Source organism: Lutra lutra, chromosome 13 (assembly GCF_902655055.1).
Source record: "Lutra lutra chromosome 13, mLutLut1.2, whole genome shotgun sequence".
Classification (NCBI taxonomy): Eukaryota; Metazoa; Chordata; class Mammalia; order Carnivora; family Mustelidae; genus Lutra; species Lutra lutra.
In genome coordinates, this window is record NC_062290.1 from 84,090,468 (window position 1) to 84,103,637 (window position 13,170).

The window sequence follows — 13,170 nt, forward strand, 5'->3', positions numbered from 1 at the left end:
GCTTCTCCCTCTCCCACTGTCCCTTTGCTTGTGTTCCCTCTCTCATTGTCTGTCTCTCTCTGTCAAATAAATAAACAAAATCTTAAAAAAAAAAAAAAAAGACACAACAAAAACTCAAACAAAAAACTACCAGAATTCCCTCCTATAACCAAGGTGCAGAGCCTCAGAGCTCACAGTGGAATAAAGTCAACAGTATCTCGAACAGCTTAAACATTCAGAGCATACACACATTTATCTCATGCTGAAACGCCACCTCTACCACTACCATAACTGGGGAGAAGACCGTTTCAAGGTCAAATGTATCACGCACAGGGAACAGCCATTTTTCTGTTTGGCTGAGGGGAGAAAATGCAACCCACACATCCAAAATAGACTGCCTCCTGGCTGTCAAGCATATTGAACACAAGAGTTTTAGAGCTTCTAGTATGGAAAATTTCTAAAAATATGAGGTGAACCTCATGTAGATAACTTTTTTTTTTTAAATACAGTTTAGTCCAAGTAGTCAGGAAGTAACAATCTGGTGGGAGCAGAGTGACTCCACACAAATCGAGCTCATGTCTACTAGAACCAAACTTAACTAGTACCTAGTAAGTATTTGCACTCGCTTTCTAAACTCTAACATTAACTAACCCAATACAAGATGTAACTCATGGTAAAAAACACCTAAACAAACAAGTCAACAATTATCTTTCTACTAATTTAGCACATTTCCTGGAAGGTTTTAGGGAAATAAACCAATTCTTCTCTCTCCGAATGTGTATCAGGGCAATTTAAACGCTTCATTTGTATTTCATCTCAGTAAAAGTTATCCTTGGTTATTATATTTTGAATCCTAGAATCCTAAGCAATGCTTATTACAATAAGTACAAGACAAGACAAATGTCTAAGATGGCTATAATACGCAATGCCCACGGTCTTTGGAAGGAGAAGAATCTAGCTGAAAGAGACCCTACCATCAGTTAGCTGTGGTACTAAGGGCAGTGTCTGTATCTCTTCAGGCCTCATTTCCTCATCTATAAAACAAGATCAACTCTAGCCAGAGTTGCACTCAGCTTATGTAAAAGAAACTAAACAAACTGCTTCATTCAGAATCTTAAGTAATCTTCCTCTATTAGTCTAAACATTTTTAACCGACTCGACTCGTTTCTATCACATCCTCTATTCAGACAGTACTGCCCCAGCACTCTCCACCAGGGAGAGAACTATCTTATATTTAACAATGTATCTCTTTTGCCCTCATAATCATGCACATAGTATACGACTAGAAAATATTTTTGAATGCATAAATGAATGAAGACTCTGTTGTCCAAAAGCATGTAATTAGGAGGCCATCTTTCCTAAAGACCTTCTACAGTCCTGGGCCTTCAGCAGGACTGACATGCCCATGTCAGGAATGAACAGATGTATTAGGTCAAGTTTTACTGTGGCGCCCCCAAAGGAAAACACAAAATAAATAATGCAAAAGGACAAAACTGGAAAGGAAATGGAAGTGCATCTTCAGACTCTGATGAAAGTAAGCCCCTACACTCTTGGCAGTTTCCCTAAACAAATGCTAACACCTCATTGCAAGTCCAGATCCCTCAAGGCTCTACCTGACGGAGAGTGACTGAAAGCCCCCAAATAATGCTAACACCTTCTTTTTAATATATAATTTGCCTATGAAGACCACAGAACAGGGAATATTACAGTATTCATGATCTAACCCAAAGAAAAGGATGCCAAATTCAAGAAAAAGAAACAACTTCAGAAAAAGCTAAAGGGGCCCCAAGAACAGAAAAGGAAATTTATTTTTGGTAACTCATACCTGAGGGATAATCTTCTTTTTCTTATTATTTGCTGCATTGGGTCCAGAAAACAGCTTCTCCAGGGCAGCTAAAGCTGCACTTGCCTTTGCCACTTTCTTATTTGGACCTGCACCTCTGAATTTCTGTCCATCTACTTCTACCTAAAATCAAGAACAACACTCTGCAATTATCCCATGCAATTCCTCTGTGTAGTTTTAATTTAAATGTATCACAACACAGAAAACACCAAAAGTCAAATAGTGCCACAAGAATTAACTCAGACTAAAACTTTTTTACATATAAGCCAAGGACAGCCTATGTCTGTGAGGGAAAGCACGGTTGGCTTGAATGTAGGTACACACCTCCATTACAAAGCGTTTGTCATGGCTTCCACCCGTCTCCGAGATGAGTTCATACTTAAGACCTCTTCTTTTTTCATTGAGCTCCATGACAGGATTTTTGCCACTTGCTGTGAGGATAGGGCCCTGAGTTCTGACCTAAAAGGAGGTTCAACCAAGTAAGATTTTAAAGTATTAAATTTCTTATTGATATAATTATACTATGTTTTGCTTGAAAAGAGGCTCAAAAATTACACTTTAAAGCATTTATAGACTAGGATGTGATCACCTCTACATACAAAATGACAAAATATCTTTAAAGGTATAGAAACTCCGTAAGCAATAAACATGGCAGTCAGTCATCCAGCCAGCCTGCCCCTAAAGTAGGGCTGTCTCAACACTGTTCAAGAGCAATGTGGCCTCGCCATTACATGGTACTCTAGGATCTACTCTGTGGTGTTCATGATCTAAGAATAATACTTTAAATGACTAACAAAGTGGACAGAACAGTTGAGATTCACATGACACCTGAGTATTCACTGATTTTCATCTTGAGGGTTATGAAGAAATAACTCAATTTGGGAGATGGGAAGAAAATGTTCCTACACAGCTCTCAGTTCTCTCAAAAGAGACTTACGGGCACCTAAGGTAAAAACAGTAGGCTACAGACTCTGGATTCTGAAATTTAAAAATAAGAATAAAAAGAGTCACTCCGTGCTCAAAGGAGCTAAAGTATAGTGGGAGGGACAGACTTCATCACTGTAAAACAGTGTATTTTATAGAACAGATGTATGTTATGGAAACAGAGAAGCAGCACTCATTTTCTAGGGCAATCAGGATAGTTTTCCTGGAAGTGACATTCAAACCTGAGCTTAAACCTTAAAGAGGTAAGCAACAGACCATGATAAGGTGGAAACTAAGGAGAAGGGCATTCTTGACAGAAGAAACAGCCATGGAAAGGCCCAAGAGAAGAAAACGACATCTGTCTGGGCAATGGCAAGCAGCACAGTTTGGCTGTATAAGGGAGTAAGCACAGGAAGGCAGGACCTGTCTAGAAATGCCCTTGATGGTGCCAATTCATAAAGGACTTTGCATGCCATTCAAATGAGCTTTGCCTTTGTATGAATTATGGGAAGCCACAGAGGGACTTTAATCTAGAAAATTCAGGATTAGATTTGTGTTATAGAAAAGTCATGCCAGTCTACGGCCGTACCACCCTGAACGCGCCCGATCTCGTCTGATCTCGGAAGCTAAGCAGGGTCGGGCCTGGTTAGTACCTGGATGGGAGAAAAGTCATGCCAGGAGTGGCAGAAAGAACTGACTAGAGGAAGGATTAAGACTAGAGGAAGGGGAAAAAAAGGAATTCATCTAAGAGTGTGAAGCTTCAAATGACGAGAGAGTGCAGCACCAAAAATAAAACAAACCACAAAATACTGCACCTATAATTTGGAGAAAGGAGAGACCCAAAGACTGAGCACTTTTTGAGGTCAGAGATCATGTTTTTAATTCTACCATAGTAATTGCTCAAGAAATGTCGTACAAAGAAATGAATGCCCTCGGGGTACCTGGGTGGCTCAGTCAGTGGTTAAGTGGCTGCCTTCAGCTCCAGTCCTGATCCCAGAGTCCTGGGATGGAGCTCCCCGCTCAGCTGGAAGTCTCCCTCTCCCTCTGCCCCTCCCCCCTGCCCATGCTCTATCTCTCTCCCCCCCAAATAAATAAATAAAATCTTAAAAAAAAAAAAAAAAAGAAAGAAAGAAAGAAAGAAAAGAAAGAAATGAATGTCCCAAACTATTATTATGTATCCAAACCCAATGGACAGCAAGATTCTCTTAAACTATTCTATGCTGATTTGATAAATGGTTAATGCTGTAGGGAAAGAAATGAAACATTGGACAACTTTTCAAGACAAATTTAATAAACATGCCTAGGTCTTCTGAAATTTAAAAAAAAAACACCTCACTTCTTGAAGCGTTTTTGTAATCTACATTTTTTAAAATTTCAAAGCAAATTTCTAGTCTTCATCTTTAAAAGGTAATGAGTAATTTGTGAAACTAGGTCTATGGTAATCACTCTCTGCTTTCCAAATCTGAAATCACTTTTATAAAAATGAGTCAAGACATACAAACATTTGCATTTTAATATTTTAATGTTAAATGAAGAATAAGGGATTTCTTTCCCCCAACCTCCATGCCATTACTACATTACTTAGAAATGAAGCATATATATATTCCTACCAAAGGCACCATACATGCACGTGGCTGCTATCAGTGCAGCCTACACTGCTCTCTCTCTCTCCCTAATTCCCCTGAACTTAACAGTCTCAGCTCATAATTAATGAGCTCTTTCTTCTCTAAGTATTTGTAACACTGCCAGCAAAATATCTTGCCCTGCCTGTGACTATCACCTGTGAATGACTGGTCCTCTGAAAAGCCAGGTCCCAGGGCTCCTCCAGAGTATCCCATGAAAAGTCAGACGAGGGGCACCTGGGTGGCTCAGTGGGTTGAGCCTCTGCCTTCGGCTCAGGACATGATCTCAGGATCCTGGAATCGAGCCCCGCATAGGGCTCTCTGCTCAGCGGGGAGCCTGCTTCCCCCCCTCTCTCTCTGCCTGCCCTCTCTGCCTACTTGTGATCGCTCTCTCTGTATAAATAAATAAATAAAATCTTTAAAAAAAAAAAAAAAAGGGTCAGACGAGGCTTCCATAGGCCTCAGCCTCCATCTTTCCCCATACACTGGCCCACCTGGCACCTCTCAAACCTGTACTTTCACAATCCCAGGTCATCAGACCTCCTATTCCTTTGACCCCAAATGCCTTCTTTCCACCTCTTTTCCGCATAGCAAAATCCTACACATCACCTCAAACTTCACTCACATTTTACTCCCTTTGATTTACAAGTGTCTGAGTTTCCTGATCAATTCTTCTTTTGAGATTTTACATTATGTTCACTTTGCCATCATAGTACTTATCACATTACATTATAATTAGTTATGGATATCTCCTTTGTGCTTCTAGCCTGAGAACGTTTTAAGGCTCTGGACGCAATCTGGCAGTAGCAGGCACTACAAAAGGTTTATAGACTGAAAATATTATGGCCCACTAAGTGTTTGGTAAATACTCATTCCCACAAATGAAAATTTTTTAACTTAATGTAACCTCTTGCTGTTACTTTAGAGCCAATGTTCCTTATGCAGAATGCAGTAAATAAGGGCTCCATGAATTCCCCAAAATGCTGTGTCTAGTCAGTACTTAGATTTCTGTCCCATTCTATTATCTGTGGCAATAAGCTCATTTGTTAGAACTTACTCAGAGTCTGAGGAACATGCGAGATCAGGCTATGCCTTCCTCAAGGCTAGATCGGCTCCATGATGACCCACTGCCTCCCAGAGCTCGGCACAAACTTCAAATAATCCTAAATTCCCTCTGCTAGACCTTCTGATTTTTCACTGTTTAGTTATTGTTGATATTGTTGATATATTTTAACTGTGAAATACTAGAAGGAACTTCCATGGCCAGCAAAAGGAGAATGCTAGTTAAATTAGAATACATTCATGTGTTGTGTACTATACAGTTATGTTAACAGGTTTTTTAAAGTTAAGTGGAAAAAAAAAAAGATGATGTAAAACTGCATGACTGCCCCCCGCAAAAGGCTGGATAAAAATAAACCAAAATATTAATAATGGCTGCCTCTGGAATATTTACATCTATATAAGCTTTTGATTTTCTTCTTTACACTTTTCCACATCTCTCAAATTTCCTACAATCTAAATACACTTTTTTCTAAGGAAAAAAATACATATAAATATACCTCTAAGGTACTGGAGGTTTCAGTTGTAGAATTTCCAGTATTATTGCTTGAGTTTGAAGACACTGTTTCATTTTTGCCTTCATTATCTGATTTTTCATCGGAACTCATACATTCAATATCTGCGTCAAAGCCCGTTGGGTATCCCATTGCTTGTAACACCTGTACAAATTACAGTAAGATTCAGTTTTACTCAAACATCAGAAACCACAGAGAAGAGATGAAATACTGAATACAAGTTTCAAATCCATAACATCTGAATGCACGAATCAGCTTGCAGGAAGAACGAGAGGGTGCCTAAACCTACAAATCCCTGGTTAAACTAAGTTTACCTACTGAAGGTTCACCACAGAGAATGGGAAAACATCCTCGGAGTAATAAGGTTTAAATAAAGGATTAGAAAAATGCAAACCTGAGGCTACTACTGGGTCATTTAAGTTGAAGGCTGGGGATAGAGAAACAGAATGCCACTTTCAACCAAGGAGGTGAGGGGAAAAGTAAAATAACATAATGAAAAAGTACAAAGGACTATAAAGGAGAAGACCTGGCAGTCTAATCCTGCATTTCTCCTCTGGTCCTCAATTTTCCAATCTGAGAAACAGGAAGACTGATTAGCTGACCTCTAAATTCTATGATTCGATCCATAAGGGGAAATCAGCACAGAGAGGGAATCAAGAAGTCTTCATGTTGGAACCAGTTTGCCTGTTAATAATATCTGAAGCTTTCTACTACTGACCTCTTTGCTTTCAATTTAAACCATAATCAATACTTGAAAGAAAGGATTCAGTCTCAAGATTTATTTGCTATACTAGGTGAACCAGGAACAATATTAGGTTTGTATTTCTGACCCTGCCCCTCAAGGCCTAGTTACATTATGGCTTCCTCCAATGTCCATTCTTCTTCTTCTTCTTTTTTTTTTAGATAGATAGATTTATTTATTTATTTATTTGACAGAGAGAGAGAGAGAGAGAGAGAGAGAGAGATCACAAGTACGCACAGAGGCAGGCAGAGAGAGAGGGGAAAGCAGGCTCCCTGCTGAGCAGAGAGCCGGATGCGGGGCTCGATCCCAGGACCCTGACATCATGACCTGAGCTAAAGGCAGTGGCTTAACCCACTTGAGCCACCCAGGCGTCCCTAATGTCCATTCTCCTTATATTACCATTTAATGCCTGGCATTTCTTATTTTTTAAATAAAGTTTTCTGAAGTGTGTGTGTGTCTCTGAGGGCATGCACGTGCCCATGAGCATACACACATGTAAGCATGGCTTTTAGTATCTCCTGCCAGGTTATACAGCTTTTTAGAGGTTTACAAGAAAATACATTCTAGCATTTTTTTTTTTTAAAGATTTTATTCATTTATTTGACAGATCACAAGCAGGCAGAGAGGCAGGCAGAGAGAGAGGAGGAAGCAGGCTCCCTGCTGAACAGAGAGCCCGACGCGGGGCTCGATCCCAGGACCCTGAGATCATGAACTGAGCCGAAGGCAGCGGCTTAACCCACTGAGCCACCCAGGCGCCCCTACATTCTAGCATTTTTAAAAGCCTCTTTCAAATAGGCTAATATTGCACTGTCAGTTACTAATTTAAAGTTTTATATCAAAACATACGGATAGGTTCCTAAACATCTCTGTATTTGTTTTCAGCTTTTGACTAATGTTTTAAGTGCTAGAGTGTAAAAGCAATGTCATATTTCTTTACTATTCCAACTATACTTAGTGTCTCAAGAAACAGTTATGATAGTCCCACCAATGAGAGACCAGGCAACCCAAAGTTTATAAACAATGGCATCTTCTATAATGGATTCTGCCAATATAAATAAAATAGTACATTGGTAAAAAACGGACATAAGTAGAACTCTGTACCAAGAGAATTTGAAATTAATTCACCCAATTCGTAAGGAAACTCTGGCATTCTATTGAACATTTCATTTTTTTTTTTTAAAGATTTTATTTATTTATTTGACAGAGAGATCACAAGTAGGCAGAGAGGCAGGCAGAGAGAGAGGAGGAAGCAGGCTCCCCGCCGAGCAGAGAGCCCGATGCGGGGCTCGATCCCAGGACTCCGAGATCATGACCTGAGCCGAAGGCAGCGGCTTAACCCACTGAGCCACCCAGGCGCCCCCTATTGAACATTTCAAGTCACAAGTCAATTCTTTGTAATCACTGGAAGAAAGCCAAGAACCTCTTTTCAATATCTTAAGTTTTAGTTCTCAGGTAGTACGATAAAACTCAGTATATCAATATCATTTGGTTTATCCTCATCAATATTTTATAAAGAAAACACCTCCACTGTATCAGTCCTGTAAATATGCTCTCCCTGAAAAATCTCATCTCTGAAAGAACAGTTATCAGTTTGGAATGAACACAAGATAATACAGGCTAAAAGTCAAGAGTCACAAATAAATTTGTTTATTCCAATAAAAACTAAAGACATGCAGCTTTTCCAAATTTAACATACATAGACAGTTACAATTAGTCTAAGGTGGCTACTTAACACCACTTCTCCCTGTGCTTTTCTCACATATCATATTCATTTATTTACTTGTTATTGTAGCAACATACTTCACTACACTATAGTTTATAAAACTGATGGATAATCTCAAGGGATACAGTGTATTTGCAATACTGACCAACTAACAAAAAATGTCAAATTACATCATTTTCCTATTATTAGCTAGTATATGCTACAAAAGTTAAAAAAAAATAATAAAAGTAATGAGTTCTCAGACCTCTAAAACCGAAGTTTGCTTGGAATCAATACTGAAGTCAAAAAAATTGGTACATCAATAAAGTGAGCTTCAAGTGTCCGGTGAACAAATCAAATCTAATAAACATATCAATTGGGCTGAAAAATCACAAGATTATTCCTGGAAACAAGGTGACCGGGAAATCAGTGTAACAATGCCTCTTTCCTCCCCCCGGCCCCCGCCGCAGAAGGTGGTTAAGGCTGGTAAAGCTGATAACCTCAAGGAGTACAGGACAAAAGTGAAAAGAAAACACACGAAAACAAACTGTACTCTATGGCTCTCCACTCAAAAGAAAGTCCTGGGGGCGCCTGGGTGGCTCAGTGGGTTAAAGCCTCTGCCTTCGGCTCAGGCCATGATCCCAGGGTCCTGGGATCGAGCCCTACATCGAGCCCTACATCGGGCTCTCTGCTCAGCGGGGAGCCTGCTTCCTCTTCTCTCTCTGCCTGCCTCTCCGCCTACTTGTGATCTCTGTCAAATAAATAAAATCTTTAAAAAAAAAAAAAAAGTCCTATTCACGGCTCCTCGATGGTGGAGAGCTGAGGGCTACAAGAACCTCTCCCAAAGAGCCTTCACTCCCTGCCCTCTTCTAGCTGACCTCTTCTCCACAATGACTAAGACTCTTTTCATGGAATATGGCTGATTCTGTTCTTTGTGAGGGACTATTGGAAAAAAAACACTGGAAGAGGAAATCAAAGATTGGCAACAGATCTCCATCACTTCGGGGTGTCTGCTGCTGGCTGGCCAGGCTCCTGTGGCAGGAACCACTTTTTCGTATTTTGCTTTCATTTGATTCTCTGGTGTGATTTGTCATGACAGGTAAGGACTCCTACCAAGCTTACTTAGTAGTAAGAAATCTAAGGATTTTTATCTAGCAGGATCTACTCTCATAAACACATATTAGATATAAAACACTCTCAAATTCATTTGTAAAAGAGAAGTTGAAACTTGTATATAAATGGCAAGTTGGCAATATACATATATGCCTGACATATAATAGAAAGCCCAATACCTATTTAGTGAATTAATGGATCATTCAAATATGCCCTCTTCTTAATCTAGAAATTTCATTCTGGAATGTATCCTTAATTGTTTGTTTTTTTAACGTAAACTCTACACCCAACATGGGGCTTGAACTCATAACCCCGAGATCAATAGTCGCATGTTCTACCAACAGAGCCAGCCAGGTGCTCCTAGAATGTATCTTTTTTTTTTTTAAAGATTTATTTATTTGACAGAGAGAGATCACAAGTAGACGGAGAGGCAGGCAGAGAGAGAGAGAGGGAAGCAGGCTTTCCGCTGAGCAGAGAGCCCGATGTGGGACTCGATCCCAGGACCCTGAGATCATGACCTGACCCGAAGGCAGCGGCTTAACCCACTGAGCCACCCAGGCGCCCCCCCTTTTTTTTTAAGATTTTATTTATTTATTTGACAGAGAGAGATCACAAGTAGACGGAGAGGCAGGCAGAGAGAGAGAGAGGGAAGCAGGCTTCCCGCTGAGCAGAGAGCCCGATGTGGGACTCCCTAGAATGTATCTTAAGGGATAATTAGACTAGTTTAAATTTAAAGATATAAAGCACCAACTGGAAGCATCTAAATCTAAAATCATCAGTTACATTACAGTAGATTGAAAATAAATATCAGGCCATCACTAAAAAGAACAATCTTTGTGATAACTATAAAAAAACCTCATATTCTTAGATGAACAAAAATAATATTTGTTTTAATTATATATTTTGTATACACAAAGGTGTATACACACTACGTAGGTCCCACCACTCCTTATCTAAAAGGCTTGGGGCCAGATTGTTTTGGGAATTCATAGTTTTTCAGAGTTTAGAAAGCTAATACAAAATATTTACTATGTATTTTCTGAATCCCCAGTAGAGCTCAAATGCTATCCCATGTTTGTGCAAAGGAACATATAAAATATTCACACTAAATGGAATAATGAAGACTAAAAGAAGTTCTATATCAATTCAGGTCAGGTTTTCCCATCAAGTGAGTTTTCATCAAACCTCGGAAATTATTTTTCATTTTCAGTACATTCTGGGTTTTGGAACTGCAGGTTAAGAAAGGTGGCCGGGGGGGGCGGTGCTTGGAAAAGTACATGCCAAAATGTTAATAGTAGTTATGAGAACAAATAGCATCTAAGTCCTGTCATATTATAAAATCTGCTATTCTTAGTCCCCAAATTTTACTGAATTGAAAGTTGATGTGAGGCCGCCAGCTTACACTAAAGGCAATTATAATAACCCACAAATTGTCACTGCATCACATATGATGTTAAAGGATGTCATGCAATCCTTTTTTATGAAGACCCACTCAAGGAGAATGCCCACTTGACCTCTACGCCAAAACAACTATGATTCTTACAATCCCCCGTTCTTACGTCTGTTCTTATGCTACTGTGAAGGGATATTTCACAAGCTTTTTGAGTCAGATCCTAGAGAACTGAGATTTGAATTTGTGACTCAGTCTCAGCATACATTACAGCCAAGTTATTGAACTGTATTTTTAGCTTTATTCCTGGATTCATTTTTTCTGCCTCATTTTAAACTCTTACTATTTCATCATACTTGAAGTGCCACTTTTATAAACAAGACACAACATAAATAGTATGTTGTTTTATATGTTTACAGTTTACTTATTATTTTCCTACACTGTGCACTTATTACTACCTGCCTTATCATTTATTCATTTGTATATTTGTTGTCTGTCTCCAATCCTTTCCACACTAGAACACAGGCTCTAGGAGGCCAAGGGATTTGTTTTATTCACTACTGTATCCTTAGAATCTAGGATAATGTTCACATCTATGTTAATAATCCTTACAAAATGGAATGATCATGAAAAAAGACCAATTCTATCTTATGCTATACTGTTACATAACAGAACTTTTCTTAAATTAAAGTTGATCTTTAACATTTCTACATTTGTCTATAAGAAAGCAAGTGTACTAAAAATTCCAGGATTTAGGGACTTTCTACAAACCTATAAACAACCATGATTGGTTGGTTTAATCCGGGACTGTATGCCCTATAGAAATACTCTGAAATACAGTAAAGGCACCAAATGCATGAAGATAATTAAATTTATTTATGACCGGAAAAGTCTACAAACAGCAAAATATTCAATGAATAGTAAAATGTCTAAACAAATAATAGTGTATCCCTATCATGTTAATCATACAGCCATTAAAAATTATTTGTGAAGATTCTAATAATATGAGAAAACACTGATGACACAGTAAATGAAAAAAAAAATCAGAGGATAAATTATATACACTGTGAGCTCAACCTAAACAAACATCCTATATGTAAATATTAATGATCTGCCCCATGGTTTTTGTCTTTACTTTTCTCTGCATTTCCCAAATTCTATATAATCAATACATATTATTTCACAACCAAAAAAGAAAAATTCTGTAATCTAGAGGTGACAAAAATCTTAAAATCATTATCATTAAAATCTTTAAAAATTCTGTTATTTTCGAAAAATAAGCACCTAATTTACAACATAAAATAACAAAACCCTGCTAAATAAAAGCAATACTGTACCTTCACTGCTACATGAAGTTTTGCTGTTTTCTTGGATGGTCCTGAGGCTTCATATGTTGTACCATCCACATCTACAGACATTGTGAAGACTGGGGCGTGGACGGGGCCAGATTGAGACAAGAGCTTATACTGAAGCCCAGGCCTGATCTGATTTAGTCTCATTAGTGCGTTCATAAGGTCTATTGCTTTACTATCCAGAACTGTTTAAAACAAAAACAAAACAAAAAAAAAAATGAGATAAGAAGTTAAACCATTTTGTTTTTAATCTATGCATCTGTAGATTCTAAGTGACCACTATAAATTCACCAGGCTTTAAAAAACAAGAATTTGAAAACACATATACAAATTATTTTCACTTCATAAGTAATTGTAAAATCACTTTAATTATACTAACATTTCATTGTACAAATGATATGAACTACTATAGCATCAATTTTAGTTTGTCAATACTAATATATCTGAAGCAATGAAGCCTGAAAAGAAAATAAAGTTATCTAATCATCAATCTCTCAGTTAAGATATATTCTTAAAACTCCAATTCAAATTTGTCACTTTGTAATTTTTATTTTTCTATCTGAGACTACAGATCTTTTCACATCTGTAAGAAGAAAGGTTTTATATACTTTTCCGTAAGTTTCGTTTCATCTTCTTATTGGGATCTTTATCATCCCCTAATCCATCTTCAAATGGCCTCTTCAGAGCTGAAGACCCAGCACCTAAAAAAATTATGAGAGATTCATTATCAATCAAAACAATGTGTGTACTTACTCTGCCAAATGTAGCTAATATGTTCAGGAAGGAAAACCTTAGGAATAACAAAGACCACAGTATTTTCATTGATAAATTAAATTACCACATATATAAATTTTTATAATAGCAAAAATTCATAAGTGAATCTTTATGAAATAATTTAATACTATCCCTATATCAGTATTTATTTTCCT

At 38.1% G+C, this 13,170-nt stretch overlaps 1 protein-coding gene across 3 annotated transcripts in view; it reads right to left on the bottom strand.

Annotated features, from left to right (window-relative positions):
- The window catches only part of STRBP (spermatid perinuclear RNA binding protein), a 147,254-nt gene that overhangs the window by 23,896 nt on the left and 110,188 nt on the right, over positions 1-13,170 (bottom strand). For all 3 annotated transcript variants that reach the window (XM_047699522.1, XM_047699520.1, XM_047699519.1), the window contains 5 exons: positions 12,850-12,942; positions 12,227-12,426; positions 5,928-6,086; positions 2,147-2,281; positions 1,805-1,945 (listed from right to left, as the gene is read on the bottom strand). In XM_047699522.1, the coding sequence (XP_047555478.1) occupies positions 1,805-1,945; positions 2,147-2,281; positions 5,928-6,086; positions 12,227-12,426; positions 12,850-12,942 (728 nt within the window). The remainder of the gene's footprint in view (positions 1-1,804; positions 1,946-2,146; positions 2,282-5,927; positions 6,087-12,226; positions 12,427-12,849; positions 12,943-13,170) is intronic.